Below are 13632 nucleotides of genomic sequence, written 5' to 3' on the forward strand. Positions count from 1 at the left end.
AGTGGCAGAGTCAGGATTAGCACCCATCGCCTGACCTCCAGGCCCATGCTCCATCCACCATCCACTAGGCCATGCTGTTTCTCATAACGTTTTGACCGTGAACTGGTTGTGGGCAGGGAGCGTGTCTACCAACTCGGTCGTATTTTACTTTCCCAAGCATTTAGTACAGTCCTCAGCACACAATAAATGCTCCATAAATACCATTGATGAATGCAGAGGTCTTTATAGTTTAGTTCTTTTTTAATGCTGGTCTACTTTAAGGTTTTAATCCTTGTATTTAGCTCCATAAAAATCAAATGTAAAGTGCATTAATTTAGCAGCGGTATTTTCAAATGTGAATTCTTTGTTAGCGCCAGCTTGAAATAGGTAAAGATCCACAGTCTCTTTAAATCTCTTTGAAATGGAGGCATTAGTATAAAACCTCCATGTCCAGCTTGGAGCTAAATTTCTGTTTTGATAGAAAATTAATTGAATTGATACTGACAAAAAAAATATTCAGTGTCAACAAGGAACCGTGGAGACAAGCAACACCAAGTAAAGTCTCTAAAAAGGGTGATTTATTAGGTAAGATTTATATTGACACAAGACTCCTAAAAGAGATCCTTGGCGTTTTCCTGAATGTGCAAGGCGATCCTTTTGTGTTCAAAGATATCTCTGTCGACAGTGTGAGTTGATTGATCCTTTGTAGGAATGTGACCGAAATAAGTCTCTTCCACCTTGTATGCACATATTGCTTATCTCAAAGGGATGTTGCCAGGGCCAAAATGAGCTAAGTAATGAGAGAGCCCTTTGGAATGAAGTGTAATATAAAATTCAAGGGGCTTGCCAACATCCCATAACCAAGAGGTGGATATAGGGTTGCCTGTTGACATAGGACTTTACGTTACAAAAAAGGAGAGAGGAGCCTCTTTCCAGAGATAGGATAAGTATTTGCTTTGCTTTCTATCTGTGGTCATGGAATGTCATTCTAGTGCAGATGACACTTACTTTTTTGTTAGCAGTAATGTGGCAATGCCATGGACTCGATTAAACAACCCATTTTCCCTTCCTGAATTTTTACCTCTCAGCTTCTCTGTTTATTTCATATTCTGAATACTGGTGTGTCCTGAGAAATGATGTGCTAATTGATACTCCATTAATTTGAACCAGCATAATATCTGAATTTGATTGAAACTAATAGGACACAACAGCAATTCCCTGTTGAAGAGGAGTCACTTGCAGCATCGGACAGGCTTCCTATAAAAGAAAAAGAGAAAGGAAAAAAAAATCCCACCTCTGCTTAGTAATTATGCCCCATGTCAAGGGTCTAATCAACTTTAGAGCAGGAATCATGCCATCCTAACAGATGGGCTCAAATTTAACCAGCCAAGAAACCATGTATGTGCATTAACTATGTTTGCTGAGGGCATAATTCCCAGTCTGGAACTTTCTAAACAGCTGTCTGTGTTGAACTATCACATGTATGGTTGAGGTGATTTGCTAATCTAATTCTGAGCTGGATTAGCTTTTCAGAGTTTAGAAAAGGAGCTGCTTTTTGGCACAGCCTGCATTATGTTCTGTGATAGGAAATTCAAGGTGTTGAAACGGGAACTTGGGGCTGAATTTTACCATTTAAAACTCCCTTTGGGAAAATTAGGCTGCCCCCTGAATTTGGTATCGTTTGGCTGAAGGGGCTTGGAACCTCATGTTACAGTCAGAAGCCTAATGTCCACAGGGAGGGCAGGTCGTTAATTGCAAATAGGCATTTTCTTTTGATGTTTTTACCTTTAGTACCACTGTTAAAGTTCTACCCAAGCCACCTGTTTTCTTGTTTTAGCCCTATGAAAATATGTTCTCACAGTTTTTTCCTATTCTTAGCCCTTAGTACACATCTCTCTGAAAAGAAATATTTTAATCCCCCTAACTCCTGCTTTCACTGGAAAGCCCATGCAGTTTAGAATGGCTGAGAGTTGTTTTGTGTACATTTGGTAGGCGTTAACCTCTTTTGGTGTACATTTTGTTGGCATGGTACATCGGGCAAAGTATAAATTGCGCTAAAACTGGAAAAGTGTTTGAATGAGTAAAGCAGATGTTCGCATAGCATGAAGCAGATGTAAAACTTGCAAGTGTCTGTCTAATAAAGTGTAGCATTTGGTTGGCTACAGCTGGTGCAGGATAACAAATTAATCAGGTTTGAATGCATTTTTGCTAATTAGGTCCCTCCTCTGCTTTTTATGCATTCATGAAGGGTGTGTCCCATTTTCTCTTTTTATTGGAAGCACTGTATTTTCCAGGTTTTTATGTTATGCATAGAATCTAGAAAAATTTAAGGTTCTTGCACAAAGATCTTTGCTGGTCAACTTGACTTTCCTTTCCATTTTAAGTACTAAATGTACAGTACATGCTCAGTTTCATGTTAACGGTTGATAGAGGGGGTGGTATGGATTACCTAGAGTGATAGAAAATGCCAAAATAATTTTATATTCAACTTAGAAATGCATTTCTAAATTTATTTTAAAAAGAGAATTCACAGTATTTCAACCAAATGAAATAATTTCGGGGTACACTAATTTTAAATGTTTCCAGTGTAATTTTCCCAGTACAGAGTGCCTGGTCCTTTCTGTTTCAGCTCTCCCAACCACTCTCTCCAACTTCAGAACATTACTGAGGTAGCATCACTAAGAGGCCTTCCCTGATTAAGCCTTCTTTTCCCCCACTTGATCTCCCTACTGTGTCATCTATGCACCTCAGTCTGTGACCTTTGGACACATAATATTATCCCCAGCCCCACGGCACTTAGGTACATATCTTTAAGTCATATGTTATAAATTATTTGTTCATATTAATGTCTGTCTCCCCCTCTAGACTGTAAGCTCGTTATGGGCAGGGAATGCTTTTGCTAATTCTGTTGTTTTGTACTCTCCCAAGTGCTTAGTACAGTGCTCTGCACATACTAAGCATGATTGATTGATTCCCTGGGCAGAGCTGAGTATGTTCTGCTGTAACAGTTAGAAGATAGGGAGCAAAGTCTCCCTGGAACCAGCGGGTTAAACGTGAGCTAGAAGCAAAAAGGATTAGAAGATAAAGAGGAGAGGAAAGGGTCAGAGGAATCAGGAAACAGCCCAACTGGTTTTTCCCTAAGCTGCTTCTGTTTGTTCATTCATTCGGTCATATTTATTAAGCACTTACTGTGTGCGCAGCACTGTACTAAGCACTTGGGAGAGTACAATACAACAATAAACAGACACATTCCCTGCCCATAACGAGCTTATAGTCTTGGGGGGTGCGGGGAGACAGATTTTAATATATATAAATGACAGATATGTACATAAGTGCTGTGGGGCTTGGAGGGGGGCAATACAAAGGGAGAAAGTCTAGGCGATGCAGAAGAGTGGGAGAAGAGGAAAGAGGGGCTTAGGGAAGGCCTCTTGGAGGAGATGGGCCTCAAATAAGGATTTGAAGGTGGGGAGACTAATTGTCAGATTTGCGGACAGGCTAGACATGGGCGAAGGGTCGGTGGTGAGATAATATGGAGGCACAATGAGAAGGTTAGCACCAGAGAAGTGAAGTGTGCGGGCTGGGTTGTAATAGGAGAGTAGTGAGGTGAGGTAGGAGAGGGCAAGGTGATTGAGTGCTTTGAAGCCAGTGGTGAGAAGTTTTTCTGTTTGTTTTTAAGGCAGAGGTGTATGGGCAATCACTGAAGTTTTTTGAGGAGTGGAGAAACACAGACTGAATTTTTTTGTAGAAAAATGTTCCAGGCAGCAGAGTGAAGTATGGACTGGAGTGGGGAGCTGTAGGAGGCTGGGAGATCAGCAAGGAGGTTGATACAGTAATCCAGGTGCGGTAGGATGAGTGATTAGACTAATGTGGTAACAGTTTGGATGGAGAGAAAAGGGCAGAGTTTAGCGATGTTGTGAAGGTGGGACCCACAGGATTTACTGATGGATTGAATTTGTGGATTGAATGAGAGGAATCAAGAACAATGCCAAGGTTATAGCTTTGTGAGACAGGGAGGATGGTGGTGCTGTCTACAGTGACTGAAAAGTCCAGTAGAGTATAGGCTTTGAATGGGAAGATGAGGAGTTTGTGTTCTTTTACCTAGTATGTCTTTGGCAATATGTAGTCTCCCATCTCCTCTTAAATTGTAAACTCATCATGATCAGGGATTATGAATTTTGCTTCTGCTTTATACACAAAGTGCCCATTAAATGTTGGTGATGGTATACTGTCCTGTGTTTTAGTCTGCAGAATTTCACTATAGTGAGCAGTTAAGGTGTGAAATACAGCAGTGGGAGAGAGGAAAATGAATTGCTTTTTGTGATTAAACGCTTTGGTTTCTTCAATTTCTTTATCAGATAAGTTAGTATTGTTCAGATAATTCCCACTCATTGCTTTTACAATTCAGTGACTAGTGGACTTTATTACTATATATTTAAAATAAGATTTTGAATGGGAAAAGTTAAGAAAGTAATAATGTTACTTTGGTTTTATATTGTGCTGTCAAAGAAGCAGAGGAGCATTTTTGTTTGAAGATTAGAGATAAATAGAGCAATATCACTGAGCTAAGAAGAGCAAAGTCTCTGACTGCTACTCTAAAAGATACTGCATTAACCTGAATGGCAAGCGTAAAAGCTGAAAAAGTCAGGCTATTGAGTTGTTTCAACAGCATCCTTTATATAAAAGGAGATGTGGTAATGGGATTAGTTGTAGGAATCTGGGATTTTGTATCATGCTTGGATTGCCTTCTCCTGCACAAAAGACACTTATTTAGCTCTCAGCTGTAGAGGGAAAGTTGAACTTAGTTTCTTTCTCTTGTTTAAAATAGTTTACAAAAATCTTTTAGTTAGATTACTTATTTGAAAAACAAAGTGATCATTCTTTAGCTTTAGGAATTGTTTATGCTTACCTGATTTTCCAAGGAGTAAGAAACTTCTAGGTAAAAGATCATTACAATGCCCTTTGTTTCTGTACTTGGACAGTTTGTGATTATTTTACTTTGAGATTTGATGAGAGTAAAGACACCTTTTTGCCTTCATGCCCTGCTGAAACCCCATTTCCTTTTGACGCAAGTATACCTGAAGTGTACAAAAGAACTAAAAAGCAAACACTGACAAAACATTTTTAATGTTATGTTTTCAGCAGTTTTTCCTGCTGTGATTTTTGTTCTGCATGTTTGCTTATTTCAGCTGTTGGGTGTGTATGCATGTTAGACAAACATATAGAGTAGTTCTTTGTAGTTGAAGAAGGCATCAGTGGTGGGGAGTATTGTACTTAACTTCAGACTGTGAGTTTTTGATTGGACAGAGCACTTTGCCTTGTTGTATACCCTGTTCACCACTGAGCAGAGTATCAATCAATCACAGAGTACTCTACTAAGTGCCTGTACAATACAACAAAATTAGTAGACATTCCCTGCCCATAACAAGCTTACAGTATAGGAGGGGAAATAGACATTAATGTAAATAAAGGCAATCACATGTAAATTTTCACCTATTTTTTTAATGGTGTCTGTTAAGGCCCTTTACTTAACACTTGGGTAGATATAAGTTAATTTGGTCGGACCAAGTCCTTGGCCCACATGAGGCTCAAAATCAATCCCCATTTTACAGAAGAGGTAACTGAGGCACGGAGAAGTAAAGTGACTCACCCAAGGTCACACAGCAGACACCTGGGGGAGCCCGGAATTAGATCCCAGGTCCTTCTGACTTCCAGGCCTGTCCTCTATCCACTAGACCACACTGCTTCGAGAGCCACCCATATGTCCACTACTCAGTTCCCTTAATATGTGGAGAAGGGAGTGTCAGGCTTGAGTGGCAAGAGTTGTAATGATGGGAGCCCTTTCCCCCAAATGGCCCTCATTTATATACCAGCAGGAGGATGCCACAGCAAATCGCCCTCGTTATCTTTGTAGTTGCGGTGTTGCATTCTTTTTCCTCCTCCTAAATTTGCAGTGGCATCTCTCTGTTAACCTTAGAAAGTGCTTTGATTTCCCCTATGTCAATGGGAGGGTAATATCGTTCTCAGTAATTATTAAATTTCAGCACTGTATGCATCGGGCCAACCAACATGATGATCTTACCTTCTCCCCGGTGCCTAATACAGTACTAAGCTCAAAGCAAGCACTCAATGAATACACCTGATTGATTTGATTGATAGATATCATTTTTAATATGATAGATAATGTTGTTATAGCATTGCTGCCATCCATCACCGAGGAAATTTAATTTCCAGGGGTGGCTGTATGTTCCTTATTTTTGTGTGTGAAGGATATATGTGAAGCATATTATTTTGGCCTTGTTGGTAGATATCTAGGAAGATTGCAGACTGATAGGAATAATAATTTCCCTTTCCATTATTCCTTTATGATCCCTACGGGTTAGAGCTGGACCTTTTCGGAGTGCTCTTCCCCCAGCCCCCAGCCACCTTCCCCTGCCCCCCGCAAAAAATCCTATATTATGTTCTAATCTGTTAAATTCTGAGCATTGCAGTGTTATGTAACCAAACATGACTAATAGAGGTTATTTTTAATTTTTTGACTCTTCTGGGATAAAGTATCTCATTTTAAATTTAGTCTGAATAATCCTTCGATCACTTCCCCCGTTAATGTCTATACTAAGTTGATGCCTGTCAGAGTAAAATTCATCATGAAACCTCACTCTTAGTAATGGCACCATGTATTATTTGGAACCAAATCCTTCAATCATTTATGTTGTTAATACATCATTAAATGTTGTTGATTGCAAACATTTTTCCTGATTTCTTACAGTTAGGTTGATGAGTCCTAAAATACTCATTTTAAATTGTTTTAGCCTATTTCTCTGCCTGCTTTATCCCATAGATCCTTTCTCTACCCTCAAAAACTCAGTTTAACTGAAACTAGTTCACAGGATCTCATAAGAATAGTTTCACAGAGGCTTTTATTTGGGTCTTGTCAATGGGTCAGGTTTCTTGCATCCTTGCTATTCCGAGATATTTTGATCATTTTCATAAATATATTTTATAACTTATTGCAGGAAGTGGAGAGAGAAATCTCATTCAGAACAGAATGTGGACTGTATTACTCCTACTACAAGCAAATGTTGCAGGCTCCAACTATTAAACAAGGTAATTATAACTTGACAAGCAAGGTCATATTTTGACCTGTTAAAATAAAAGGTCACATATATGTTTGCACTCTGCTTTCAGTAATGTAATGAAAGTATGGTGCTATTTAAATAGAAATTTTAAGATTGACTCAATGCAAAAATAGGCTTTTCTCTTGGATTTTTTAAAGCATGGTGCTTGATTTTACATATGTACTTATATATACATAAACACACACACATACATATATCTCATATACTCTGTTCCTTCCTCCTATCTGTAGTTTACTTTCAGGCTCTCTTTCTCTCCCTCTACTGTTAGATCTGTAAGCTTCTTGAGGGCAGGAATCATGTATGCTACTTAAATTGTACTCTCTCAAGCATGTAATGTTTTGTACACAGGCACTCAGTAAATGTTATTGACTGATGGATTGTTTGCATTTGGCTCTGATGAAAGGATTGCTGTTCAATGCAGCATTCAAGAAAAAGCATTTTGGAAGTAAAAAAGAATTTCGCTACTTCATTTTCTTATACCCATATCCCCCCAAAATACTAGAAATGTCAGATGAGGAAGTTAATGGGCTAGTTACTCTTTGGTTCTCTTTGGTTCATGCACTTGTCCTATTGTTAGAATCTAAGTAAGAAGTAGCCTTCCCTCTGGATCAAATTCAAGGCTGTGCTACTTTTGTCTCCCAAACCAGGACCAGTCCCATGCCCTGAGAAGCAGCATGGCTTAGTGGCAAGAGCGTGGGCTTTGGAGTCAGAAGACGTGGGTTCTAATCCCACTTGTCTGCTGTGTGACTTTGGGCAAGTTACTTAATGTCTCTGTGCCTCAGTTCCTTCAAATGTAAAATGGAGATTAAGATTGTGAGCCCCATACGGGACAACCAGATTACTTGTATCTACCCCCTCACTTAGAACAGTGCTTGGCACATAGTAATCACTTAACAAATACCATCATTATTATTATATCAAACAGCGGTATTTAGGGATCACTGCATGCAAAACACTGTACTAAGCACTTGGGAGAGTACAATACAATAGGGTTGGTGAGCATAACCCTGCCTACCAGAAGCTTACAATCTAGGTGAGGAGGCAGACATTAAAATAAGTTATAGAGAGGGGAAATGGCAGAGTATACGGATATGTGCATAAGTGAGTTGTGTGTCAAAGTACTTAAGGAATACAAATTAAAATGTATTAAGGAATATACACCCTAGTGCAGAGGCGATGAGGCGATGGCACATAGTGGGGGAAAAGGAGTGGTTAGTCAGGGAAGACCTACTGGGTGAGATATAATTTTAATAGGACTTTGAAGATGGAGGAGAGTAGTGGTCTATCAGATTCAGAGTGGAAAGGATTTCCAGGAAGAGGGAGATGTGGCAAGGGGTGGGTCAGTGGGGAGATGGCAAGAGAGGGCTACATTGAATAGGTTGGCGTTAGAGGAGCAGAGTGTGTGGGCTGGGTTACAGTAGGAAGTTGGAGGGGGAGAGGTGATTGAGTAGCTTAAAACCGACTGCAAGGCGTTTGTTATGTGTATATACACACACACCTCCATAACTTCTCTTTGAATTCACAGAAAACACTAGTGACAGAGGTGCCCTTCTCTGGGTACATTTCAGTCTGATAAGGGCAGAGCGGGACCCAGAGTCCCAACCACTTTGTGCACATGCCAAGACTGACTTTTGTGCGGTCGTGATCCTCACTTGCAGTGCCTTGTGTTATTTTCAGTTTTGCCTCTTTGTCTCATGATCTTCTGCTCAAAAAGAACCGCTCCTTCCTCTATTACAGTTCTCCATACTGCTCCATCTATGACCACTGACTCCCAGTATTCAGCCGCAATGCAAGTATGTGAGGCTTAGTTTCACTCAGTCTCCTCTCTCCTCCTGCTGTCGCTCGTTCTCTTCGTATGTCCCACCTAGTGCAGTTGTGTTGAAGGGAAAACAGCTTCTATAATAATAATAATAATAATAATAATGTTGGTATTTGTTAAGCGCTTACTATGTGCCGAGCACTGTTCTAAGCGCTGGGGTAGACACAGGGGAATCAGGTTGTCCCACGTGGGGCTCACAGTCTTAATCCCCATTTTACAGATGAGGGAACTGAGGCACCGAGAAGTTAAGTGACTTGCCCAAAGTCACACAGCTGGCAAGTGGCAGAGCCGGGGTTTGAACCCATGACCTCTGACTCCAAAGCCTGTGCTCTTTCCAGTGAGCCACACTAGCAGTGAGTCTTCTGCTAGGTCACCCATGACCTCCTTCTTGCCAAATCCAATGGCTCCTACTCCATTCTGATCCTCCTTGACCTCTCTGCTGCCTTTGACACTGTCGACCATCCCCTCCTCCTCCGTACCTTATCTCACCTTGGCTTCACGGACTCTGTCCTCTCCTGGTTCTCCTCTTACCTCTCTGGCCGATCATTCTCGGTCTCCTACGCTGGAGCCTCCTCCCCCTCCCATCCTTTAACTGTTGGAGTTCCTCAAGGGTCAGTTCTTGGCCCTCTTCTGTTCTCCATTTACACTCACTCCCTCGGTGAACTCATTCGCTCTCACGGCTTTGACTACCATCTCTACGCAGATGACACGCAGATCTACATCTCCGCCCCTGTCCTCTCCCCCTCCCTTCAGGCTCGCATCTCCTCCTGCCTCCGGGACGTCTCCACCTGGATGTCTGCCCGCCACCTAAAACTCAACATGAGCAAGACTGAGCTCCTCATCTTCCCTCCCAAGCCCGGTCCGCTCCCAGACTTCTCCATCACCGTGGATGGCACGACCATCCTTCCCGTCCCGCAGGCCCGCAATCTCGGTGTCATCCTTGACTCGTCCCTCTCGTTCACCCCACACATCCTATCCGTTACCAAGACCTGCCGGTTTCACCTCTACAATATCGCCAAGATCCGCCCTTTCCTCTCCACCCAAACGGCTACCTTACTATTACGGGCTCTCGTTATATCCCGGCTAGACTACTGTGTCAGCCTTCTCTCTGACCTCCCTTCCTCCTCTCTCGCCCCGCTCTGGTCTATTCTTCACTCCGCTGCCCGGCTATCTTCCTGCAGAAACGATCTGGGCATGTCACTCCCCTTCTTAAACAACTCCAGTGGTTGCCTATCGACCTCCGCTCCAAACAAAAACTCCTCACTCTAGGCTTCAAGGCTCTCCATCACCTTGCCCCTTCCTACCTCTCCTCCCTTCTCTCTTTCTACCGCCCACCCCGCACGCTCCGCTCTTCTGCCGCCCACCTCCTCGCCGTCCCTCGGTCTCGCCTATCCCGCCGTCGACCCCTGGGCCACGTCCTCGCCGCGGTCCTGGAACGCCCTCCCTCCTCACCTCCGCCAAACTGATTCTCTTTCCCTCTTCAAAACCTTACTTAAAAATCACCTCCTCCAAGAGGCCTTCCCAGACTGAGCTCCTCTTCCCCCTCTACTCCCTCTGCCATCCCCCCTTTACCTCTCCGCAGCTAAAGCCTCATTTCCCCTTTTCCCTCTGCTCCTCCACCTCTCCCTTCCCATCCCCACAGCACTGTACCCGTCCGCTCAACTGTATATATTTTCGTTACCCTATTTATTTTGTTAATGAATTGTACATCGCCTTGATTCTATTTAGTTGCCATTGTTTTACGAGATGTTCTTCCCCTTGACGCTGTTTAGTGCCATTGTTCTTGTCTGTCCGTCTCCCCCGATTAGACTGTAAGCCCGTCAAACGGCAGGGACTGTCTCTATCTGTTGCCGACTTGTTCATCCCAAGCGCTTAGTACAGTGCTCTGCACATAGTAAGCGCTCAATAAATACTATTGAATGAATGAATGAATGCTAGGAGACTGCCTGATTTCTAGAACTGGACTGTCTGTGGTGTGTCTTGCTAGTTGGGGTTGAGTTCAGCCCTTGAGTGATGCTGATTGAACTGCTCAAAGAGAGGTGATGTCTCTAGGCAGATCAGATTTCACAGCTTTAGAGACATTTAGACAGGACTACTACAGCTCTCTAATAATAATATACATTTTATATGGTATTTGTTAAGTACTTACTGTGTACCAAGCACTGTGCTAAGCGCTGGGGTAGATAGAAGTTAATCAAGTTGGACACAGTCCCCATCACACATGGGGCTCCCGGTCTTAATCCCCATTTTACAGTTGAGGGAACTGAGTCCCAGAGAAGTGAAGCGACTTGTGCAAGGTCCCACAGCAGACAAGTGGCGGAGCCTGGATTAGAACCCAGGTCCTTCTAACTCCCGGGTCCTTGCAACCTCCAGGCCCATGCTCTATCCTCTAGGCCACATTGCTACTCTAGAACTTCACCTATTCCATGCTAGTAATGATAATCATTTATTATTTGCCGAGCACTTTACTGTGTGCCAAGCATTGGGGTAGATACGAACTAATCAGGTTGGACACAGTCCCTGTCCCTCATGGAACTCAGAGTGTAAGTAGGAGGGAGTAAGAATGAATCTCCTTTTTACAAATGAGGAAACTGTGGCACAGAGATATTAAGTGACTTGCCTAAAGTCACCCAGAAGTCACAAGGTGGAGCTAGGATTAGAACCTCCAGATCCTCTGTTGTGGAGCCACATTTTGGTCCCAGGAGTGCTTGTTTGACAAAATTATTTTTCAGAGTACCCTGACTAGGATGTGGCTGGCAATGGAGGGTAATTAGATACTTCAATAATTATTGCAGTCTTTCACCGTTCTTCATGAAGGGATGATCATGGTGGCACCTTTAAAATTCTGTGACATTCCTCAGTGTCGCATAGGTTAAGGAAGAGCTCCTGTAAGTGTTTAAGCGGGGTAACCACTCCAGGCTTGCAGATGCCTGCAGGGATACCATGGGTCCGGGTGCTTTGACATTTTTCATGGCTTTGCTGTGGTGATCTTTCAGTAGTTGGGACAAGTGCCCTGTCTTTGCTTCTTGGAAAATTTTCAAGCATTTGTAGGACCTCTTCTTCAGCACTAGAAGGTGTGATGAGAAAATGTTACTATCTTTTCAGATTCTATTCCCTATACTAGCAAATGAATGCTTTCTAATAATATTCCAAATCCTTCACTTTCGGAAATATTTTAACAATGTAGCACTTAAAATTTAAGCAGCATTACAATTGGAAAGGAGACTGAACAGTTTCGAGTTCTGACTTGTGAATACTGATTGTAGGTTTTCACGGATTAATGTACGACAATAAAACAGAATCCATGAGGACGATTAACATCCTTGAGCGTATGAATGTTTATCAGGAGGTGTTGCTCAGTGTTTTATATAGAGTTCTACCCATCCAGGTAAGTATTGTTTTTAAAGTATTGAACTAACGTTAGGGGATGAAAGTACAGAGTCTTTTCACTTCGAATTACAGCTTCCATTTCAGTCTTTTTTAATCTGCATTGGTCCCTGACCAGCTCTACTGTTTTTAAAATCCTCACTTTTCCAATGGCATTTGGTGGTGTGTAGTACAAACTCTTACATAAGGTGTGTGAAATGTTCTCCCTTATCTTGACTCCATGCGACAATGTCCTTCAGAATGCCATGAAACTGCTCAATAATTATGTTCTAGTTTGACACCCACAACTCTTATCCTCCCATGTTCCTGAATTTGCATCTCTTCAAATATGGGACAGCTGAGCTCACCGCATATGAACTCTAGTGGATAATAAGTTTAAAAAGTGGCTATGGTAATCTAGGCATATTCATCATTCCTAATTTGCTTCTGAGGAAAAGAAACACCAATTTACAGTCCTTTCAAAACTCAGGAACCTCATGTTGATAAAGTGCCAGAGCCGTAATATAGGCAATAGTTCAAGCAGAAAAGTTTGACATTTTCTCTTTGGGAGAAGCAGCATGGTGTAATGCATAGAGCCCGGGCCTGGGAGTCAGAAGGAACTGGGTTCAAATCGCGGCTCCGCCACATGGTGGCTATGTGACCTTGGGCAAGTCACTTCACTTCTCTGTGCCCAAGTTACTTCATCTGCAAAATGGGGATTAATGCTGTGAGCCCCATGTGGGATGTGGACTGTGTCCAACCTGATTAGCTTGTATCTTCCCCAGTGCATAGAACAGTGCTTGACACATAGTAAGCACTTAACAAATACCATCATTATTGTTTGGGCTTGTATAATTTGAAATTTTTAATTTTTCCACATTTTATCTAGGGTAGACAAGTTTGGCATCGGCCCTATTTAGCCAATTTTAATGTAAGCATTTTCATGAGCTATTTTTAAATAAATTGAGTAGGTAATATTTGCTTGGCCAGCACATAGTTTATGTTGGGCAGAGGGAACTTGCTTCCCTTTCCCCTCTCATGTTTCCCTACTTCTCAAAAACCTCCAAAGGTGGCCCCTCCACATTAAACAGAAATGTCGTACCATTAGTCCTAAAGCACCGTCTCCCTGCCCCCTCCTATTTTACCTCATGGATTTCCTACTGCAACCAAGCATGCTCACTTCATTCCTCTAACACCAGCCTACTAGGTGTACCTCAGTTTCACATACCTTGCCCCCGACACCTCTCCTATATCCTGCCCTGAAACTCCTTCCCCCTTCATATCTGACAGACATCACTCTCCCTACCTTCAAAGCCTTATCAAGATCATGTC

The 13632-nt window shown here is 42.3% G+C and overlaps 1 protein-coding gene across 1 annotated transcript in view; it reads left to right on the top strand.

Moving 5' to 3' along the window:
• Positions 1-13632, top strand: part of DPY19L3 (dpy-19 like C-mannosyltransferase 3) — a 74105-nt gene that overhangs the window by 18104 nt on the left and 42369 nt on the right. The window contains 2 exon segments of the mRNA XM_007671485.3: positions 6993-7083; positions 12201-12322. Coding sequence (XP_007669675.2) covers positions 6993-7083; positions 12201-12322 — 213 coding nt within the window.

This window comes from Ornithorhynchus anatinus, chromosome 11 (genome assembly GCF_004115215.2).
Source record: "Ornithorhynchus anatinus isolate Pmale09 chromosome 11, mOrnAna1.pri.v4, whole genome shotgun sequence".
NCBI classification, from domain to species: domain Eukaryota; kingdom Metazoa; phylum Chordata; class Mammalia; order Monotremata; family Ornithorhynchidae; genus Ornithorhynchus; species Ornithorhynchus anatinus.